The sequence below is a fragment of the Girardinichthys multiradiatus genome, chromosome 21, assembly GCF_021462225.1.
Source record: "Girardinichthys multiradiatus isolate DD_20200921_A chromosome 21, DD_fGirMul_XY1, whole genome shotgun sequence".
Classification (NCBI taxonomy): domain Eukaryota; kingdom Metazoa; phylum Chordata; class Actinopteri; order Cyprinodontiformes; family Goodeidae; genus Girardinichthys; species Girardinichthys multiradiatus.
Window position 1 is genome coordinate 31,082,711 of NC_061813.1, and position 23,034 is coordinate 31,105,744.

Genomic DNA, 23,034 nt, shown 5'->3' on the forward strand with positions numbered 1-23,034 from the left:
AATAATTGTTGGAATTGATCAGTCGCTATTAGGAGGAATTTCATCTCTCTGTATCGGTTTAATTCTGGTTTGAGATCAGAGGAGGTCAGGTGAGAGGCAACCAGATCCATCTCTATTAAGACCCTAGGGTCCGGGAGACGTTATCCGAGTGAGGGAGCTAGCGGGTCGGAGCATTATGAGTGCAGCACGTTCAGAGTGTGTGGGTGCTCCCGTCGGAGAGGGAGGCTAATCCTTTTGATCTGCAAGACGTGTCGGAGACCTCAAGAGGTTGCATCAGTGAGCGGCGGGGTCACATACAGTTAAACTGAGAAAAAGCGGTCCGGCTGGAAGGAAGGATGGATCTTCAGGTGTTCTGGTCATCTGAAGGGAGCACTTGATTGACCAAATGCATTTTACAAAACTAAAGCAGAGGCCTTAAATGAGTATTTTTGTTTCAAGGTGTTGTGGACTGCGTGTCTGTCAAATTAAGGATTTGGGTTAATATAATATCTTGTTTTTTTGCTGTTTATTTCACAAGGCATGGATTAATAAATGTACCATCACAAATGTGAATAAATTGGTAGAAAAGGTAAACAGAAGACCCTAGTGACCACACTTTTATTTTAATTTTCCACAGGTGTGTACACAATTTTTGAACAAAAGTCTGGAAAAGTATGGAATTTGATTTGATTATGAAAATGTTAAATCTGAGAGAAAAGTCTTTTTTACTGTATTTTCTTCATCCATGTTGCATATTCTGTTATTGAGGCCACAACATTTTGTTTATGTTACAGCCTTATTTCAGAATGGATAAAATAATTTTCTACCTTTAAAACTATACACACAAAACCTCATAAGATGATTTGTTTTATTTTGCAAATATCTTACAAATAAAAACTAAGAAATCAAAATTGACCTCAGGTCCATCTTGTTTCCACTGATCATTCTTGAGATGTTTCTACAGCAGCTCCAGTCCAGCTGTGGTAAACGCAGTTGATTGGACAGGATTTGGAAAGGCGCACATCTGTCTAACAAAGGTCCCATAGTTGATGATGCAGATCGGAGTACAAACACCAAGCAGGAAGTCAAAGGAATTGTCTCAAGGCAAATATGTGGGGAGGGGTAAAATTTCTGCTGCTTTGAAGGTCCCGACGAATACAGTGACCTCCATCATCTGTAGATTGAAGATCTTTGGATCCAACAGGACTTGTCCTAGAGCTGGTCAACCGTCCAAACTAAGCGATCGGATCAGGGCCTTAGTCGTGAAGGAGGCCAAGAACCTGAGGATCAGAGCTCCAGTGTTGCTACGTGGAGAGAGGAGACCCTTCCACAAGGACAGCCATCTCCGAAGCAATCCACCGCTCAGGCGTATATGTTAGAGTGGCCAGACAGAAGCCACTCCTTAGTAAAAGGAGTGGCTTTTACTAAGGAGTAAGGAGTGGCAGCCCACCTGGAAGTTGTCAAAAGGGACCTTGTGACGGAGGAGCTGTCACAAGCTGGGACGTAGTGCTACAATTAAGTCCGTGCCGACATGCAAGTACACACACATATGCACATCCAACAGAACTTGCCTTTTGGTTTCAGTCAAACTGGTGCGGTCTGTCGAGGGTTCACACACGGTGTTCCTGCCTCAGTTGTTATATCCATTAAAGTATGTAATTTTCAGTGTCAAACATTTTTTTGGTTCAGATAATCAAGTTTAGTTATATCCGGATGAACGCCGCCGGAAGGGAGTCACTAGACAACGCAATGGTGACGTCATCAGGACGTTGTATTAATTTTGTTTGTTTTAGTAAATGGAGTAAATATTTTGGTTACAGGTTTCATTTTCATTGTATTTATGTTTTGTATATTTACTTTGAGAAGAGTTTAATTGAGTTAGAAGTAATGGTTTAGGGGTTATTTTTGTTTATGCACCTTGTGGGCGGAGCCTAAGGCTATAAAAGAGGACTCAACGCCACAGGGAGTCAGTCTGGGTTTAGACTTGCTGCAGGTCACACTCGAGGTGATGGACTCTCTGAGCTGCTATGAAGGTACTGCTGTTTTTGTCTCTTTTTCCCTGCCTGGATGTCCATTGTAAATACATTGCACAGTTGGTTTTTTTTTCAACTTGAAGATGAGCACAATAAACACCATCTAAGCGAACTCCAGCATTGGCTTTCATTTTTGCCCAATTCATAACAGAGCCCCGTCACACACCTGAAGGACTCAGACCATGAGAAATAAAATTCACTGAACTGAAGAGACAAACGTTGAAGTTTTTGGTTGCCAGGCGTCTGGCAACCTCCTGTTTTGAGGTAAACAGGCACCGCTCTTCAACTGTTCAATACCATCCCTAAAGTGAAGCATGGTGGTGGCAGTATCATGCTGATCTTTTAGCAGGACAATGACCCAAATAATTCAGCTAAGATATCAAAGGAGTGGGTTCAGGATAACTCTGTGAATATCCTTGAGTGGCCCAGCCAGAGTCCAGATGTGAATCCAAATTTGAACGTTAACAAGAGATCTAAAAATGGCTGTGCACCGACGTTTCCCATCCAACCTGGTGGAGCCTGAAAGGTTCTGCAAAGAGGAATGAGTGAAACTGCCCAAAGATAGGTGTGCCAAGCTTGTAGCATCATATTCAAGAAGACTTGAGACTGTTATTGCCGCTAAAGGTGGATAAACAAAGTACTGAGCGATGGCTGTGATTACTTATGTACGTGTGATTTCTTAAGTTTTGTATTTTTAACATACAAACAAACGTTTTTTACAGAGTTTTGAGGGAGAAAATAAATGTAATCCATTTTAAAATAAGGCTGGAACATAACAGTGGGAATGGGAGTGTTTGCACTGTTTCAATAATCACAGGTGGAACCATAATTACACCCGTTTTTAATAAATTACACACACACACACATTCACACTTATAGAGAAGATACTCATGTGTTACCATAGAGAAATCTATAATATAATTCCTAGTACCTGAAAAAGACCTTAATTACACTTTTTTTTTACAAACATCTAAATAGTTGATATGAAATTTAAGCTAAACTCTCCAGTTTTTCTGGAGTCTACAATAAGTTAAAATAGTTTCAGGCAGTCTTTTGATTTAGTTTCAGGAAACTCTAACTGTACAACATGATCATATAAATATGCCAAGATATGAAACTTTATGAAAAGGCATCTTTTATAAAATATAGGTACAGTCGAGGCCTGTCGCCTTCAAATTCCCTGAGCTCTTGGTAAAAAGATCCACATCTACATTCAGCTTTTAGATCTTCAAATGCCCAAATTACCCATTATTCACTCTTTACATCCTCAGCCATCAAGCTTTTGGCACATCAGTCACAGACTCCCTCTTTAGCTACCTGTCTGATGTTTGAATGTATGTGTGAATTGGCAGATAGTGGGGTTATTTCCTTTACATCTGCACACTTCCCTTAATCTCATCCAGGCCTGATAGCCTCTAAGTGAAGGCTAGAAGTGTCTGCTTCACTCAACCCCTCTCCTGCGCCTGAACTCGACTCCTTGCAAACGGCTCTGGCTCTTTGCCCTCCAGGTTTCCATTACCATAACGTAATGTGTGCCAGGCTCAGATTGCTTTAAATCAAAATAGTTCCTCCAACCTACCACATGATCCTCCGTTTAATTCATAATGCCGTGAATGGTGAATAAGGCACCTAATTATTCCTTAAATCAATTCGGTGATTAATTAACCCATCAGCTTTTGTGTTGTTAGTATATCACTGCACTTACAGGGAGCCTCCTTCAATATGCAAAGATTTTTTTTTTTCCCCCAGCAAAAAAAAAGTTCATTTGAATAATGATGAATTAATTAACAGAATCTAATGGAGATTTAAAAGTGGGTGGGATTTAGTGCCACCCCACTGCTGCCACACATTTGCTTTCACACATTTTTGCTTTATATTTTCTAACGACAACTGGTTCAGAGGTAGGCTTGCCCCTGATCCTGTTGTTGTGCCGAAGGAGCACCCGGTGGCTCAGCTCGGTGAGTCCTGAGGCGAGTTTCTGCCTTCTCCACATCATTTCACCCCCTCTCTTCTTGCCTCCAGGATGGCACTCAGATGCCAACGTTTCTGATTTAGAAATCCCACAAAGCTCTTTTCCGTGCACGGATCTTGAATGGGACACATTACAGTTGAATGCGAAAGCAAAGCTGAGGCGGAACACTGGTGACAATTAAGAAACTCCCCCTTCTGCCTAAGACATAAAAGCCAGATCGAATTAATTTGCAGTTTTTTTTCTCGTTCCTTTCATTCAGCCAATCGTGGATGCATACCGCAGGCATAGGGGCCAGACTTAAGAAGAAATCTCCTCATACAGTGTTTCTTTATTTATTTTCCTCTTTATTTCTCAAATTGGGGGGAAAGGAGCTTGAGTAGTCTGAACTGATTCCACATCTTTATCCAAAACCACACTGCTAGCCTTTCTCCCATCTCTCTCTGTCTTACAATATTTGCATATAGAAGCCCTCCGCCAGATATTTATTTTTAGGCTCCGGTTCAAGGACTCTGACTAAGGCAATGACTTGGAATGGAGGAGCATTAAAAAGGAGAAAACCAAGTGGAGGCAGAATCGTTTGCGGTATCTTTTCATGCGCTCAGATCTATCCGAGAAGATTTAGGCCTTTTTGTTTTCCAACAGAGCAGAGTTGAGGAGCAGGTTGCATATCTGCAGACTGCAGTGCTGACGCTTGCACTGCATAGGCAACATGTTTGCCAAGACATGCGTTGGCCCACATTCTTTTGCCACACACACATTCTGAAACATACTATGCCTGGCAAAAATATTCCTTCCCTGTCCCTGCTTCTGTAGATGTAATTACAATTTTGTGTGATAGATCAACCTAAAGAAGCACATAACTGGGAAGTGAATGGAAATTAGCATGTGGTTTTAAATATTTTTGTTACAAATGAAAATCTGCATTTCTATTCACCCCCCCTTACTGTGATACCCCTAAATAACGTGCAACCGATTGCCTTCAAAAGTCACCTAAATCGTCCACCTGTGTGTGTGATTTAGTCTCGGTATAAATCTAGCTGTTCCTTAAAGGCCTCGGAGATTTCCCAGAGAACATTAGAGTAGACATGAAAACCAAGGAACACAGCAAAAAGGTCAGGGAGGAAGTTTGAGGAGAAGTTTAAAGCAGGGTTAGAAAACATTATGGAAAGCTTTGAACATCATACAGAGCTCTATTTAATACACAATTTGGAAGTGGAAAGAGTCTACCTAAACTGACAAGCTAGCAAAGGGAGCATTATTCAGAGAAGCAACAGGAGGTAATTTTACAAGTCAAGGGGCTGAATACAAAGTAAACGATGACACTATTACATTGTGTAGGTCTTATCACATAAAAGTCCAATATAATACACCAAAGTTTGTGTTTGTAAAAATGTTAAAAAGATCAAGAGTGTTCAGAACGTTTGCAGAACGTTGTGGAAGTGATTAAAGAACACTAAAACAAAGAGAAAAGGTTATTTTTGCTACATGATCAGTTATTCTGTTCTACACTAATGCACTCACTGTAATCTCTGAGCAAGCAGGAGTCCCCCGTGAGGCTCTCCGCTTCAGGTGATGCTCCCTGTGCAGCTGTTTGGGTTAACATGATGGTGTTTGCTAATGTGCTCATTACTGCTCAGCTGAGCTGATTATCATCTAAAGTAAATGTGCAAGTTCTCTAATGCAGTGCAGGTGTTCTTCCTGTCTGCTTTCTCTCACAGCCTAATAAATTAAACCCATTGTTTGCTGCTCTCTCACCAGCTTCCTTCTAAATGGTCAGTTTCTCCTCTTTTGTTGAACTTCCATTTCCTTCTGCTGCAGCGCCTCACACCGGTCTGACCACGGCCGAGTACTACCACCAGATGGCTCTGCTGGCAGGCCACCGCAGCCCGTACACGGCAGACCTTCTCCCGTCTGTGGCGTCTCCAGCCGGGGCGAGCAGCGCCAATACCCTGCACATGGAGTACCTGCAGGCAATGGAGAGTAAGTCTGCAATGATCTTAGACTGTGTTTGTATATGCAGAACCACATTTTTGAGCACATTTGCAATGAGGGAGGCTATCTTGTTGTTGTAATAAAGTTCTTTTGATCTTAATTAATACTGATGAATAATTCTTCTGGCTCTAAGAAGTTCTTTTCTTTTGACTTTGGCCATTTGCATCTGAAATATAAACCATTCAGGTGTAAAACTAAGTAAATGATCAGGCACAAGAACAATTTGATAGTCTCATAAAGACTGACAAGCTATTGATCAACTCCTCCTTAAAAGAATGCAAGAAAGTCACACTTTGGTTAAATAAGTCTAATTATTATTCCTTAACAGATTTATATTGTTGCTCTTAAAACCATGTATCTAAAATACCACCTTTTAGAGAACTTTACCTCAAGGTTTTTGTCCAGAGCATTTTAAAAAAAAAGCTTGTTTTTTATTTCTTAAAGTTTAAAAATAGAGTAATCTTTTTTTAGTTATCCTTTTAGAATGTGATTTTCAGGTCTTTCTGCATGGAGTTTGCATGTTGTCCCCGTGGATGCATGGATTGTCTCAGGGTACTCCAGCTCCCTCCCACAGTTCAAAAACATGATTGTTGGGTTAAATTGTCTCTAAACTGTCCTTAGGTGTGTGTGTGTGTGTTTGTGTGTTTGTCCTGTGTTGGCCTGTGATGGTCAGGGGACCGGTCCAGGGTTATACGCCGCCTCTTGCCCACTGACTGCTGGAGGTAGACCCTGTAAGGCTTGCAGGATAGGCGAATCCATGATGCTTTCCCATTATTCTTTTACAGGCTTTTTACACACCTTCATGCATAATTAGTTGCTTTTATTAGAAATGATGCTTTATTAAGTGTTGCATGGAAAAAACTGGACATTTTGAGCAGCCCCGTGTGATAAAAGAAGCCCACCACGTCCATCCCTGCTGGGATTGCACCTTTCAGTCTTATGAGTGCATACCTTCTCTGTAAAGTCTGGGTGGCCCCTGAGGGAATTCAACCCTTAAAAGTGCACCTATCTTCTACGTTATATATATTTATAGATCAAGCTACATCTCAACTACATCGAGGAGGCTTCTGCAACTTTACTTTGACATGATTTAAATGAGCCATTGTCTTAATGTGTCGGGCTCAGGACTGTGCTCAAAGGACTTATGCTAATGAGTTATTTTAAAGCGTAAATAGGAAATTAAAGGCACACCGAATCTTAGGGAGGTCAGACAGCCTCACCCCGCTCCCTTTGATGGGAACGTACTTAGTCAGACACACACTGCTTTCATGGAAATCCGGGGTGAACTTCCCCCCACTGTTCTTCCGAACAAACTAATTAAAACTAGCCAAACTTGTGCGGGTATCAGAAAATTAATTGCTATTAAGTGGGAATTGGAATGTCCCACCATTCATCACGGGGGAGAAATCCTTTCTTCTGTGTCACTTTTTAAGATTAATAGACTGAAACAAAACAATTAGGGCCAAATTTAAGTGGAGATGCGGTGCTCCTCACACACACACACACACACACACAAAAAATTGCCTGTGATCATTGCTGGTAATAACTCATCACGTTCAGGCGATGTGTGTTCCTGCGCCGGGGAAAAAAAAATTATCACTTTAAAGCTTTGGTGGATTTTGGAAAGAGCGAAGTCTATCAGGAGGCTTTCAGTGATAATCTGGGCTGCCATGAAGCTATTTTAGTCTATTCCAGATGAGTGTAATTACCTTCATAGAGAGTTCTGCTAATGAAACAATGGGCCTGTCCTGCCTGTTTGGGCTTTAATGGTCTATTGTCTGCGTTAGTACTGCCTAATTAGCACCATAGCTCTCATAGATCACTCTGACTGAAGTATACACTGCACTACAATGTTTATTTGAGGCTTCTATTAAATAATCTCTGAGCTGCTTTTCAACTAATAGGAAACTGTTTGCATAAACAGGTTTACTTTAAGGTTCAAACACTGGTGCTGCTATATTTAGCCTGAGAAACCACAGCTATTATTGTTCATATGTTTACACCTAATCACATTCAAACAATATAAACGTATAATCTACACTGTTAAAGTAGTGTTTTTCATCATTCAGGGAGTATAAACGGTTCATGTCATAGTTTAGCAGTGTATCGCTATATTTAAGTGCTTTGCAAATGATGGATTTAATAGAAGAATGAAATTGATATGGAGAAAAATTCTAAATGTTGCCTAAAGATTATTTTTCTCATGACATTACAAGCTTTTCTGCAAGAAATAAATAAGTAAATAAAAGAATATGGTTTTTATTAATGCAATAAAAAATACCAATATTCATTGGCATTTTTTTTTTTTTAAACATGCCAATTAAATTTTAGGGCCAGTAGAAAAATGTGCCCTTCAGGACAAAAAAGGAAGAAAAAAGTTTATATAAATGAAGAAAAAAAAATAGATGTTTTGTGTTGAGTTAGAATTAACAGAAAAAAAAAATTAAGAAGATTTAGTTTCATGTTTTAGAAGAAAGGACATTTTTACATTGCCTTAACTTTTTAAGGTCAAGATAATATTAAAGCTTTGGTCAGATTTAGAAGAAAGTCTTATTTACTTGACTTTCAGGGCTTCCATACATTTGTGTACCCTAAATAAGCTGAATTGACAAAAATGTTTTTTCGGTGAAGACCTTGCTCGTCACAGGATTAGAACCTTGTTGATTGTAAGAACAATAGTTATTGTACTGTGCTTCCATCTCCAGGATCCACTTTTACACTCCACAAAGTGGAATGTATTTGTTATAGTACCCCCACCCCCTCCCAGGTGGGTCACTGAGGGTTCAACCCCAGTTTGGGAACCAACTTTTATTTCCACCGCCGTCAGTCTGGCCCATCCGAAAACCTCCCCGGCCCCTTGAAATTAATGACGCAGCGAGTAACCAGCCATCCCGTCCATAAATCAAGAGGAAATTGGAGGGACAGTCCTGCTACGAGCCAGGACGCTTCCCTCTCTGTCTCCCCGGTTGGCCGATTTATCATTTGGGCTGTGCATTAATAAACACCGGTCCCATGAGGCTTTGCGGTGATGGCACACAGGCCCCCTTCTCCCAAGCAAGGCTCTCCGTCTCTCTCCCCACCTCCACCATCCTCCAATTTTCCACAAGTGGATGCAGCTTGTTTTAGGTGTCAGATTTGTCCAAATCAGAGGTATAAAAGTAGACTGTTTGCAGGAGGAATAGATGTATAGTTTCGGGGGGGGGGGGGACCTGTCAGGGAATCCCATGTGACAAACTACATTATGTTCTCACCCAAGCAAGATCCTCCTTATAATAAAAAATGTAAAGAGGGTGTTGCTCTCCATAAAGCCCCCATGCTTCAGATGCAGCTCAGGCATGTGCATGCCAGGACGCCACCACACACACACGCAGACACAAACACACACACACACACACACAACAACAACAAACTCTCTGATTACCATGTGAAAGGAGCACTCTGTAATCGCTGAATGTGTCAAACCAGAGATAGAGCATTTACGTTTTAGGGAGATGGATGGATTGAGGGGGAAGTAAATATGCAAGAGGGGGGTTATCGGTTTTGTTTGTCTTTATGGAATAACTCGAAATGTTTTATTTCCAAGTCTTGAGTCACAAAGTCATTGTGTCAGTTCACACACAAAGCGCGACATCCCCTCAGCGTTGCTTTTTTGTCCCCTCCTTCCATCTCGCCCCTGTCTTTTTCTCTCTCTCTGTCTTGTTAGTGACATCTCCGTGTGAAAAGACAACAAAAGTCATGTTTTAATCTCTACCCGTGGCTCATTGTGTGCACGGAGAGAATGGTTGCGCAGTTTCCGCCTTTTACCTTTTCAAACCCCTCTTTGGTATTTCCAGTCAACACTGATTGCATTTGAATAACGAGTCAAATTGGACTTGATTAAATATTACCATACACAGTCGGAGCATTTCTCCAACATAAAAGACATGTTTTCTCCTGGATGAAATGCAAGCAGTGCATCAAGTGACAGCTGAACACTCATTGAGATGGGCCTTTTGTCTGATGATTGACAAAAATGTCATCTGTTAGGGTTTGATTAGGTTAAGAGTTTAAACAGAAATTCATGTATAAAAACATCAAAAGCTTCTTTTTTTGTTTTTAGAAATTAGCTGATTCTCTTGCCCTGAAACATCTGATAAAGAGCATTAAACAATGCAATAAATTCTTTCTCTGTCCTTCTAGGTTCCCGCTTCCCAAGTCCAAGGCTTCCAGCACGACCTAACAGGAAGCGCCCCCTGACCATCTCGCCACTCTCCGAGCACAGCCTCGACCTGCAGACTATGATCCGTAACTCCCCGAACGCAATAGTTACCACGCTGATGAACAGCTCCCGCTCTAGCTCCTCCACCAGCGGCTCCTACGGCCATCTCTCCGCCAGAGCAATCAGGTAACAGAAGTTACAAAGTAAGCAAATCTGAGAACATTTACTGGACTTCACTACAGTTCTCAAGAAGTTTAATGATACCACATCCATCTGTGGTCAGATCCTGGACGGATGGCTGTGAAAAACCAAATATTACAAGTTGGCACCAGATATTTACATACACCGTATGAAAAGACACGTTACTATTTTTTTCTTACTGTTTGATGTCAAAACCAGACTGCACATTTCTTGTTTTAAGTCAGTTACGACTACCAACATATATTTGATACATGTCAGAATAAGGAGAGATATATTTTTTTACTACTTTCCTTAAAGTCAGAGGTTTTCATACACCAAGATTATTAACCCGTGAATGGACTTTAAGGAATCACCTAAAACTCATTGCCCCTTGTGTGACAGAGGAAAAAAATCAGCTGAGGTATTAAGAAGACAAACGTGGACCTCCACAAGTCTGGTTTATCCCCAAATACAATTCCCAGATGCCTTAAGGTGCCACATTGATCTGTTCAGTCCAGTTAAATGGAAGTTTAAACACCATGGTAATGTCCAGCCCTTATAAAGAGACGGGATCTGTGTCTCAGAGATAAATGGGTTTTGGTGTAAAATGGGTGTATCAACCCCAAAGCAAAGCATAAAACCTTGTGAAGATGCTGACTGGAGCTGTAAGAGTGTCATTATACACAGTGTCCTGTTACCAACATAGGCTGAAAGGCCACTCAGTGCAAAAAAAGCCTTTACACCCAAAGGACATACGAATAAGCCAGATTACAGTTAGCTAATGCACATAGAAACAAAGACCAGGTTTTTAAAGATGTGGTGTTGTCCAATGAAACTAAAATGAAAGTGTTTTGCTGTAGGAGGGACTGGTGTACTTCATAAATTAGATGGCCTCATGAGGAAACAACATTATATGAACATCTCAAGACGTTAGCCAGGAAGTTGAAGCCTGGACACAAATGGGTCTTCCAAATGGAGAATGACCTTAAGCATACCATCAGATAAGTTACAAAGTGGCTAAAACACAACAAAAGCAATCACAGTCGAGAGGCCATCACAACACTATGATCTCGGTCCCATAGGAAATTAGTGGAGAGAGCTTGAAGTGTTTGTGAGCAGCCTACAATACTGACTTAGTTACACCATTTCCATCAGGAGGAATGAGTCAAAATTCCAGCAAAGTAGTGTGGGAAGCTTGTGGAATGATCCTGAAAACATTTGACCCAAATCATACAGTTCAAAATGCGATTCTAACAAATAAGTGTGTAAAACTCTGAACACATTCAAAAAAGTTTTAGGCAGGACCAAAGACTCACATGTCTGATAGATATTTTGCTCATGGCCCACAGAAAAATGTGGCATGTTTCACCTATAGGATGGCATCATAATTCATAGATGAAGCATTAGGCACAAATGAGTGTATGTGTGTGCTTTCGTGTCAAACCCCTGCGTGGGTGACGATCTCCCAGCCAGCCAGTCGGCCAACTTCCCAGGCGGCTTGTGTCAGTCATCCAGCACACCTCAGGGAAACATCATATACATCATGCCCCAGTACCAGAGGAGAGGCAAAGCAAAGCAGAAGAAAAGAGCAGAGAAGAGTGGAGCAAAAGGAAAGATACATTGTTCCATCCTCAGCCATTGATCAGCAATCTGTAAAAGGGGCCTGATCAATCATGCTCCATGCTCAGCCACTGTCCGAGTGACAGGATCCAAATAGCCAGAGCCAACAGACTGATGAGTGATATGACAAGCGGATGGGCCTCCAAATGTGTCTCGGCCCATTGATTTCCACTCGGCTCATAATAAGATCAGCAGACATATGGGTCGCGGGTAGAGCAAATTGTCAGCGTGCAGAATGAATGAAGCCAAGCCACACAGATCCATGTTTATCCCAAGGTTTAACGATCGTTACGCAGAGGAGGCTTCTGGGATTTTTATGATCAACAAAGTTTGCAGATTAATACAGTGCCTTGCATAATTACTGATTCCCCATTGAATTTTTCAACATTTTGTCATGTTATGTCATGTTATTATGATTTTATGTGACCAATCAAAGCAAAGTGGTGTAGTGTGAAATGGAAGGAAAACAATGCATGTTTTTCGATGACCAGTGTCCGGCAGGTTTTAGATCTCTGCTTTATTCCACGTGTATCAAACAATTAGCTCATTAACAGGACTCTACCTGACTTGTGTGCATGCTGACAAGGCGATTCAAACATTCAAGTCAGGGACACAGCTAAAAGTTGCAGGGACACCTACCATCAAGGACTGGAGTTTGACACACCTTGTTTAGATCAAATCACATTCATGTGTTAGAAGGGACAAAGTCCAGGACTAAATCCAACAGAGAAAGGTGTCAGAACTTGACGTCTGATGTCCACAGACATTCTTCATCCAGTGTGACTGAGCTTGAGCTATTTTGCAAAGAAAAAAGTTGGAAAATTAAAACATTTTCGGGGAATCTGCAAATCTGGTAGAGACAAAGTATTGATTCAGGGGGGCTGATACAAAAACACACCCCACAATGTTCTGATTTTATTGTTGAAAAATATCAGATTTTGTTTCCACTTCACAACCGAACATGACTTTATGTTGATCACATAAAATTATTATAAAAGACGTTAAAGTTTGTGGCTGTGACTTGACAAAATGTGAAAAGGGTTGAAGGGGGATGAAAATTTTTTAAGGCAGAGAGAAAAGAAAATGTTGCGACTTTATTTATATGGCTCTAAGATAGATTAATGGTTATTTATTATCTGTTTTATTTTGCCCAGTGGAGGAATGATACACTGTCTTACACAAACCACTTGATAAATTATTGTGTTAACAAGCTTTATTTCCCAGCAGCCCACCTGGTTCCAGCATTACCACACCATCTCATGTCAGATTGCCCCCAGGGATGAGAAGTTATCCAGAACAATCCATTTACACACTGAACTTCCCCTTCTTTGCTGCATTGCTTCTGTAAATAATGTTTGAAGTATAGCTTTGGTTTAGAGTTGTTTTACTCTGTTGTTCCTTCTTTCTGCTGTTTCCAGCCCGGCGCTGAGCTTCGCCTACCCTCCAACTCCGGTGGCGTTACATGTGCACCATCAGCTGATGGGCCGTCAGCCGGGGATCGTGGGCTCCGCATTCGGCCACAGCCCGCCTTTAGTCCATCCGACACCGGCCTTTGCCACCCAGCGTCCTGTGCCTGGCATCCCTCCTACCGGGCTCGGCGCCAGCGATCGCTCAGCCATCTCCAACGACTCGTCACAGGTGAGAACACCGGGATCTGCGATTCATCATCACACGTTAATAGATAGCGGCATCGCATGCCAGCCACGTGTGAGCGGTGTCAGCCAACCAAACACGGGCACAGGCAGGACCCCACCTCCTCAATGCTCTCCTCTCCTGGGATTTTCCTTCCTCCTACTCATGTTGTTTCTTGTTTTTAGCCAGCCGCACACAGAACGAGAACGTGCCTGCAGCAAACAACCAGGGGCTTGTTAGCATAGAATCCCACTGCTGAATCCATTAATCACTAGAGAGAGAGAAAGGATGAGGAGAGGGGGAATATTGACATGGATGGATGGATCCAAAGGGGTTTTTCCTCTTATTTTTTTTTTCAGCCCTTACATATGTGCAGGCCTGCATTTCAAGTAAATATTCAGTGTTTATTACCCTTCCTTTCTCTTGTATCCCATGCTTTCATTTTCAACGTTTAAGAAATGAAACATTCAAGTTGGACAAATGTCTGTCTCAAGAGACAATAAAACCTTTCTATTTTCCATGTGGGTGGCTGCAAGTTTCAATTGAAAAAACGCTAAACATTCTCCAGAATAAAATTAAAAAAACAATTCTTCCTGCTTCCAGATATCTAAAACATCTGCAAAGCCTACCCTTAGCATGATACTACAACCACCGTGCTCGACAGTTGGTGCAGTCTCCCCCAAAGTTATCTTTGTTTCATCTAAGCATGAAACCTTTCTCCAAAAGACTTTTGGCTTGTGCAGGTGGGCAGCTACAGATTCAGGCAAACTTGTTGGAGCAGGCACTTCTTTCTTGGTCCTAAACTGAATATTAAACACGACTCAATAATGTGTCATGTTGGAGATATGAAACAGTTGCACAGTCGTGTGAAAAGCCCAGCATTCTCTGGAAAAAAAATTGACAAAACCCATCTCTTCTTCCAGATGTCTAAAAGTTCTGCGTTAATTCTGGTACTCTCAAAAAACTTATTGTGTTACATGAATCCCCCTGGGGGCATATTTACGTCAGGGCCAAAGCCAGGTCATTCACTGGTGGAATTGGTTCATAAGATTGCTTTAATTGCAATGATTAGAGAAGCTAATGTGATACACTAAATTGCATTGTTCTTTGCTGGCTCAGTTTAAAGCTTCAGTTGCAGAAATCATTATGAGTCAACCCGTCCAGTTTAGTCTTGTTGATTAAGTAAATAATTGGATTGGCTTATAAGCATCACATGCATTTTTAATGTTGCCATGAAGTGGAAAACTATTTTGATAGTTAGGACTATGCAATTAGAGGTGAAATGAAAAATTTGGAAATATTTTGGTATTTTGTCTTTCCAAAGGCCAAACCGACAAGCGAATCAGCTGTGAGCAGCACAGGCGACCCATTGCATCACAAACGGTCAAAAATGAAACCGGAGGATGAGCTGCCGAGTCCAGGATCGGTGAGTGTGCAGGTGGGTTCTGTCTACTGAATTAGATTTCTAAATTCAGTTCAATTTACTATTAGTTACTGACTCTGCAGGCATTGTTGTGTCATTCATCCAAATATAATAACAAGACTTTCATAGAGTGTGGCCTTGTCAAGTTAAGACATTCTCGAACCTTCATCAACACCTATTTAAAAGATGATGTGCTATAAGCTTAAACTGATATACCCAGTTCCTGTTTTCTAAAGTCATTACAGTTGTATGTTATGCAATCAATCCATGCTGCAGAACATTTCAAATAATTAATAAATCCCTGAATTAATAATGACAACTATGGCCATGATGAATGTATGCAATATGTCTGATTATAAAGGCTGCTTTCCTGCAGATTGGCAACAACAGTACTCAAAAGTTCTTCTCTTGAATGTGGGTGTTTTGTTGGTGTTTTCTGCTCTTATCAGTTTTAGTTTCCAATGCAACACAATCATTGATCTCTGAGAGACGAGGGGGGAAATTGATTTTGCTCTTGTTTAATCAAAGAAAAAGTGGCTGGGAAGTAATGGAAACAAAGTGTGAGCAAATGGCAAGCATTTGGGGAAAAACCTTGTTTGAGCTGATTATCAGTTGGCAGCCACTGAAAGTGAGCTGCCCCCTCCCCCCCCTCCCCTGCAGTAGCTCACTCAGTTAATGCTCGACCAAGGAATGTGAGGATAAAATCAGTGTATTCAAATAGGGTACCGTCATGCAGGAAAAGGGGGTTAGAGTCCTTAAATTGTACCCTCAGACCTGTTGAACAGAGACCCCAAATTCAGAGTGGCTTTCTTTGCTAAATGTAGTCCTCGAGGCCAAACTCCCAGAGACACTTTGAGTAACTCTGCTGTGCCTGTGAAAAATCTCTTTTATGACAGGTTTATATGTTTGGAAGCCGAAGCATTACTTTATGGATTTAAATGACTTTGCTCTTGTGTCACATGATCTCAATATATTGGTTCTCACTGGTCATTCAGGACCATCCTGATGGGATAACTCTGGTGAAGGAAGAAGGGGACAAAGACGAGAGCAAACAGGAGCCGGAGGTGGTTTACGAGACAAACTGCCACTGGGAGAACTGCTGCCGTGAGTTTGACACCCAGGAGCAGCTGGTACAAGTGAGTATCCAGCAGAAGTCACAACCTTTGGGAATATCTGTATCTTTAAGAAACCTAGAGGTTGTTTTCCTGAATGTATCGAGTTATCAGGTACTTTCCTGAACTTACTGGTTTCTTTTCCAAAACTTTGAGGTTACTGTTTTCGGACTTTCCACAACTTACCTGTATTTTCTCTGAACTTACCAGGTACTTTCCAGGAAAGGACTTGTTACTTTTTTCCCTTCCAGAAACTTGCTGGTTACCATCCTGGACATTTATGATACCTACTATTTACTTTCCAGAAAGTACCTGGTAGAGTGCATAAGGGTACAGGACAAGCTCTGACCAAGTAACCAGTTAGTTGGTATGTCGTAGGTTTTGAAAAGAAACGTTCTAAGTACAGGCTGTGTTATGTATTGCCACCAAAAAAGCTCTAAAACAAAACCCCTCACTGCAGCACAGCCATTTTACTACAAACAGCAACATGATGTAAAACAATGCGATGTGTAAATGTGTAAATTCTTAACGTATATGACCGTACAATTAGAAAACAACTAACAAGTATGGCTTGCTTGAAAGCACTGCCAGAAGAAAGCCTATCAGCATAAATTATACCTGCATTTATGTTGCTCCGTACGACTAGCTTATTTTAAAGGACCAGTAAGACACGACAGGTTCTCTACAGCCCTACGGAGCAGCTCAGAAAAGTCACGAACAAGCTGTGTTTTCCTGGCTCCACCGATCCCAGCCACATCACCAGAAGCTGCCATTCTGGACGGCAACTCCAATCAGGCCTCAGCTTCTGTGTCTGGCAGCCCACAGTAGAGTCAGGGCTTAGTGGTGATAATGCTGGATTCCTGATTGGTTCCAGGGACAGTGGTAATGGGCTCAAAAGCCAGAGTCCCATCTCACAGCTGGTCGTTTTGAACTTATTTTAGCGGGTTAAGCCTCACAGAGTTCTGTGTATTCTACCGGACCAGACCCACTCTCTGTCTGTTATCGTAATTCTCACAGAAGCCTGGAGATGGATGTTCCCCCATCATACTTCGCCTGAGGGTTTCGTCTAAAGCAAAAAAATACCATTAGCGTAATCATCGTGTCACCTCTACTGTGGCCAGAGCTGCTTTTAGCTTTGCTTTGCGGCATCTGAACCACTTAGCCTTCATCTGAGCGAAAACCCAAACTGGAGATGGACAAGTGATGAAATTACACCCATACAAGCGATGGAGGAAATGCTCACATACACATGTGCAGCTGAGAAACACATCAGGACACATCTGATAGAAAGATCCTAAGCTCTCCACAGCTGTCTACTTGCCGTCTTGACATCGCAATCCTCAGCTGCGGTGGTAACCTCTATCTATAATTGATATCCTCAGCACGAAATGGGCTTGCCTCCTGTGTTTGAAGGGCTCAGCTCAAAAGGTTGAGGATCTTGACAACTTCTTGCCCCTGTTTTAGGAGGTGGGATGAGTAAAAGTGGTTGGGAAAGGAATGGAGGCAAATATTGCTCACCTTCTCCCCCTGCTGTACTCGCAGCCTGGTTGCCATCATTGGGAAACAAAATGTCCTCTTTGATTAGTTTTCATGTTTCTGTCTGGGAATTTTGTTTCTGGCCTCAGACTTTCTGATGTGATGTTTTATTTCTCATTTTTAATGCACATGGAGATATGTGGTGAGATGCCAATAACAGTCTTCGTCTACAGAATCCCTGCCCCTCTAATTCAGCAAAGCGGACGGGAAAATGCTCTTATCTCTCCACACCCCCACCCCCTCAGTAATAGGATAAGTACAGTATTTGGACCACAGTGGCTCTCTTCACTCTCTGGGAGGGGTTTGGGATGGTGGTGGTGGTGGTGGGGATTTCCATATATCCAAACAATGGAGCGTCCCTTCCCCCGTATTTGTCTTCTGAAACAGCTTCAGGGAGGAAAAGCGTTAGAAAAAAAAAACTCTCTTATTTACTCCTCAGCTGAAGCTCTTTTAATGTTTAGGTTTCATATACAGAAGTATTTAATATGACTGCAGTGTTGTAAGGTATGTCAAGAACGACTCAGTTTTTGAAGTATTACTAGTGAGAAATCCATACCTAACTATCGCATTTCTTTGTGGTTGGCCTAATTTTGTAATTAAACCTTCACGCCACCCATTGCTTTCCACCTTGTTTAAAAAGCGCTTCTCGTAGTGCTCTCGATGCATATTTCTACACCAATATAACATGCTTTTCACCGGCGTTCCTTTATCACGTGTTTTTAAATGCTCACGGTGGCACCGATAAGATAAATATCAGATCTTTGCAATTTGGCCCACTTTATCAGGCCTACCCAGTCAGCAAAGCGAGGCGCGTGTCAGTTTTTTTTTTTTTTTTTTTTTTGCAATAATCATTTGATTTTTAATATTTCTACTCATTTTACCTCTCCATCATGATTCAAGCTCCAGATTCTTTAGCTTCCCCCTTTTTTGGGGGGAGGATTTTCCCTCTCTCTCCCCTCCTGATTTTCTCTATTATTTTCTCCCCCTCCTCTCTTTCCCCTCAGAGGGAACACTTTTAAAGATAAGGCCTGGTGGCTTCTTTAATGTCTCTCTTGAAGTAGGCTTTTATTCCACTCTTTGTCGCCTTAGAGGCCAACCCTTACTGGCATAATTTACTATTATGGCATTGCTTAACAATGTGTTATTTTTTTCTTGTTGATCTTTTAGCGATTGTTCACAGCAGATAGGTTTACAAGGGAGCAGTGTGGCCAACTTAGTGACTGACACTATTTGTGCAACTACTCTGACCTCTGTTGACTTGCAACAAAGCTACCCACTTTTTCTGTTGTTATTGGAGACTCTTGGAATCTGACAGAAAAGCACACATTGATCTTACTCTTCTCGTAATGAGCAGCAGGTGCTGCTGGGGGTCCCACACCTGTCCAAAAGCACTCACAGGAGGCCCAGTCGTAGCGGTGGAGTCCCTCAGCATCCAGACTGCAAATGAATTGCGCAAAGCTGCTGCTTACGCACCCTCAATCAGAGCAAAATGTAATTGGGAAATGTTCCTTCTCTAAAGAAAAACAAATTGGTTTTCAGAAAGGGAGGATCGATTGCTCCTAAATATGCATCACTGAAAGAAAAGGTCTTAGCCTGTCATTGGCCAAAAGGCTGATCATCTGACATTCACAGCTCAAGACAACCAAATTCATCCAGTGCTAATAAGTGAAAACTTTAGATGATATGCTGTTTTTGTAGAGCTGCAAGCAACCAACAGATTTTGAAAGTTTATTATCAGGGTTTCCGAAGATCGTTGAGGGCCATACGTACATGTTCCTGCAGTTTACCACCAGGTCAGCCACATGCTTGGTGTTGTGATGTTCTCAGATGGAAGGCTATAACTCCATGTGTGCAGCCTTGTTGAAACTCCTGGGGTGTGCTTCCCCAGTGTTACAGAATGATAAACGCCAGCGCAGTATAAAAGCACCCCCCCCTCAGCTCTCTTCTCTGGCTGCTGGCACAGGCCTTTAATTGGTAAAACGCTGCTTTTTTTGATCACGAGAAGGATTAGACCCTTATCTGTCTAGAGTATCTTACTCCGAGATGAAAAGACTGCTGAATTACACATGCCAATTTCAGCTCCCTGCCCCCTGCTTCTCATTCGCTTTCTCTCATCCTCCATCCTTCTCTCACTAACCCACTCTCAATTCCCACTTTCATTTACTGCCTCTTTCTCCCTCCCTCTCATTGCCTTCCATCTTTTCCTTTTTCATTCTTTTGCTTTTTTTCTCTCCACCTCTCTTTACACAAAGCATTTCAGCAACTGACATCACAAAAGAGCATATGATTTATTAGGCAATGTTTGATAAAGCTAAACAGTGTTGCGGGTCCCATCGCTTTGTGAAATTGCCTTGTAAACAGACCCTCTTTTCATGCACGCTTGCATTCTAATGCATGAAGGCAGCATCCCAAAGAGGGTTTGATAAGGAAACATGGAAAAGAATACTGAAGTGAACAAATGGTGGGAAATAGCAGGGAATATAATGATAGGATTTGTGTATTCCAAGCAGCTTTAAATGATCTTTGCACTTTGGTGGCCAGAGGCTTTGAGCCTGGAAAATTACACCTGGTTAGAGTCTCCGAAAAGAAACCAACACGTTTGAGTTATGACACCTTCCTGTTCCTGCTACGAAAGATTGGGGAGGACCACAATCATGTAAGGTTAGGATTACTTTTCGACATAAATCTGTCATCAGACTCACTAAGTCACTTCCTGTTTCCAAAGGGCAGGGCTAAGTGGATGACAGAAACTTACAACGTAAAAGTGTTTGGCAGGGGACTGCAAGGACACAGAAACCTTTAATGTGCTTGGACATAGAGCGATTTGGTTTTATGGAAAAAAGTTGGATTTTGAGGCTTGGCCATCCACTCAAGCTTTCTTAGAGCGTCATGATTTTAATCCCCCATTAAAAATGTATTGATTCATTTTCAAGATGATACTCAAAAATCTATTTACCCATGTTTGAGTTCACCCAAATCCAAAATGTGGAAAATACACTTTTGATCCAACATGGCCGACTTCCTGTAGGACCTTGAGGTTGTGTATGTGTGCTTAAGAAAGGTAACATATGTGTGCCAAATTTCACATACCTTTGTCAAAGCAGGGTTTAAAGTTGAGTTGGTTAAGAAGGTCAAAGTTGGGCATCAAAAGTAAAACAGGATTTCCTGTTGTCAGTGGGCTGGGCTTAGGTGATGTCAGAATATGACTAGATCTGGATTAAGCATAGCAAGTTTAGTGTCACCCTGACTTTCTGTCTTCGAGTCTTAGCAGAAGAGATGTTTTATGTTCAGCCAGGCCCCCTCGTTTGATGAAAACTTTGACTTTTGATAAGTTTCAGTTCTCCATGACAGAAAATAATGGCTGATACCATCTAGGAGGAGTTTGCATTAAAATATGAGCGCTATAAATGGCAGAAGAGCTTGAAAATGGCAACTTTAAATTTAAAATGCCCAACTTCCTGTTTCGTCCAGCGCATTGCTGCTATGGAGGGTTTTTTTTGGTAGGTCTTGGAGAGACGCATGCTTGTATGAAACTGTGTAGCTCTGCATTAAAACAAGATAAGTGTCAAGGGTGTTTTGAAAATGTCAAGAAGCGTTATGAAGCTGTTCCTCTGTTTATACGTACATTTTCACCAAGCTTGACATATGCAATTTTATGTGACTCCTTACTGTGGAATTTTATTTCAAAATAAAATACCAAAAGAAAAAAAAACACTTCGAGTTTCAATAAACCTTTGCACTGTTTTTGGTGCTTTTGATTGGGGAAAACTACAATCTAAAATGGACAACATCCTAATATCAAAATTCACACCACTGCCACAGCCAGGACATTGAAATGTCACCATTTTCAATAGCAATTAACAACTTATCGGTCGTTTGATACAGTTTTATGCAGATAGGCATCAAAAAGGGAAGTCCATGAGTAAAACAGTTGGCTTCCTGTTCTCAGGACCTGTTTACCATCACGTATAGTCAATTTGATAATGCTCACTCAATCTTTTGTTTTAGTAACCGTAATTTTATGTTTCAGAACTTGAAATAAGGTTTGAGGTATGGCCATGCCCACACCTTTTGATGAAAACTGTAAACTAAGCAGATTTGAACCCCTCATATAAAAATCCCTTGGAGGATTTCATTAAAGTACAGCATGTGTAAAACGTCAAATGGCCACTTTGATCCAAAATGGTATCTTCCTTTTGAGTTTACAATATACCTCCAAGTGACTATTTGAAGAGTCTCACAGAGTTCTATACAGGTCCTTCTCAAAATATTAGCATATTGTGATAAAGTTCATTATTTTCCATAATGTCATGATGAAAATTTAACATTCATATATTTTAGATTCATTGCACACTAACTGAAATATTTCAGGTCTTTTATTGTCTTAATACGGATGATTGTGGCATACAGCTCATGAAAACCCAAAATTCCTATCTCACAAAATTAGCATATCATTAAAAGGGTCTCTAAACGAGCTATGAACCTAATCATCTGAATCAACGAGTTAACTCTAAACACCTGCAACAGATTCCTGAGGCCTTTAAAACTCCCAGCCTGGTTCATCACTCAAAACCCCAATCATGGGTAAGACTGCCGACCTGACTGCTGTCCAGAAGGCCACTATTGACACCCTCAAGCAAGAGGGTAAGACACAGAAATACATTTCTGAACGAATAGGCTGTTCCCAGAGTGCTGTATCAAGGCACCTCAGTGGGAAGGAAAAAGTGTGGCAGAAAACGCTGCACAACGAGAAGAGGTGACCGGACCCTGAGGAAGATTGTGGAGAAGGGCCGATTCCAGACCTTGGGGGACCTGCGGAAGCAGTGGACTGAGTCTGGAGTAGAAACATCCAGAGCCACCGTGCACAGGCGTGTGCAGGAAATGGGCTACAGGTGCCGCATTCCCCAGGTCAAGCCACTTTTGAACCAGAAACAGCGGCAGAAGCGCCAGACCTGGGCTACAGAGAAGCAGCACTGGACTGTTGCTCAGTGGTCCAAAGTACTTTTTTCGGATGAAAGCAAATTCTGCATGTCATTCGGAAATCAAGGTGCCAGAGTCTGGAGGAAGACTGGGGAGAAGGAAATGCCAAAATGCCAGAAGTCCAGTGTCAAGTACCCACAGTCAGTGATGGTCTGGGGTGCCGTGTCAGCTGCTGGTGTTGGTCCACTGTGTTTTATCAAGGGCAGGGTCAATGCAGCTAGCTATCAGGAGATTTTGGAGAACGTCATGCTTCCATCTGCTGAAAAGCTTTATGGAGATGAAGATTTCATTTTTCAGCACGACCTGGCACCTGCTCACAGTGCCAAAACCACTGGTAAATGGTTTACTGACCATGGTATCACTGTGCTCAATTGGCC

General features: G+C 41.7%; 1 protein-coding gene across 1 annotated transcript in view; it reads left to right on the plus strand.

Annotated features, from left to right (window-relative positions):
• gli3 (GLI family zinc finger 3) overlaps positions 1-23,034 on the plus strand; it is a 133,966-nt gene that overhangs the window by 98,435 nt on the left and 12,497 nt on the right. The window contains exons 6-10 of the mRNA XM_047349586.1: positions 5,803-5,964; positions 10,156-10,360; positions 13,393-13,612; positions 14,931-15,044; positions 16,025-16,165. Of these exons, the coding sequence (XP_047205542.1) occupies positions 5,803-5,964; positions 10,156-10,360; positions 13,393-13,612; positions 14,931-15,044; positions 16,025-16,165 (842 nt within the window). The remainder of the gene's footprint in view (positions 1-5,802; positions 5,965-10,155; positions 10,361-13,392; positions 13,613-14,930; positions 15,045-16,024; positions 16,166-23,034) is intronic.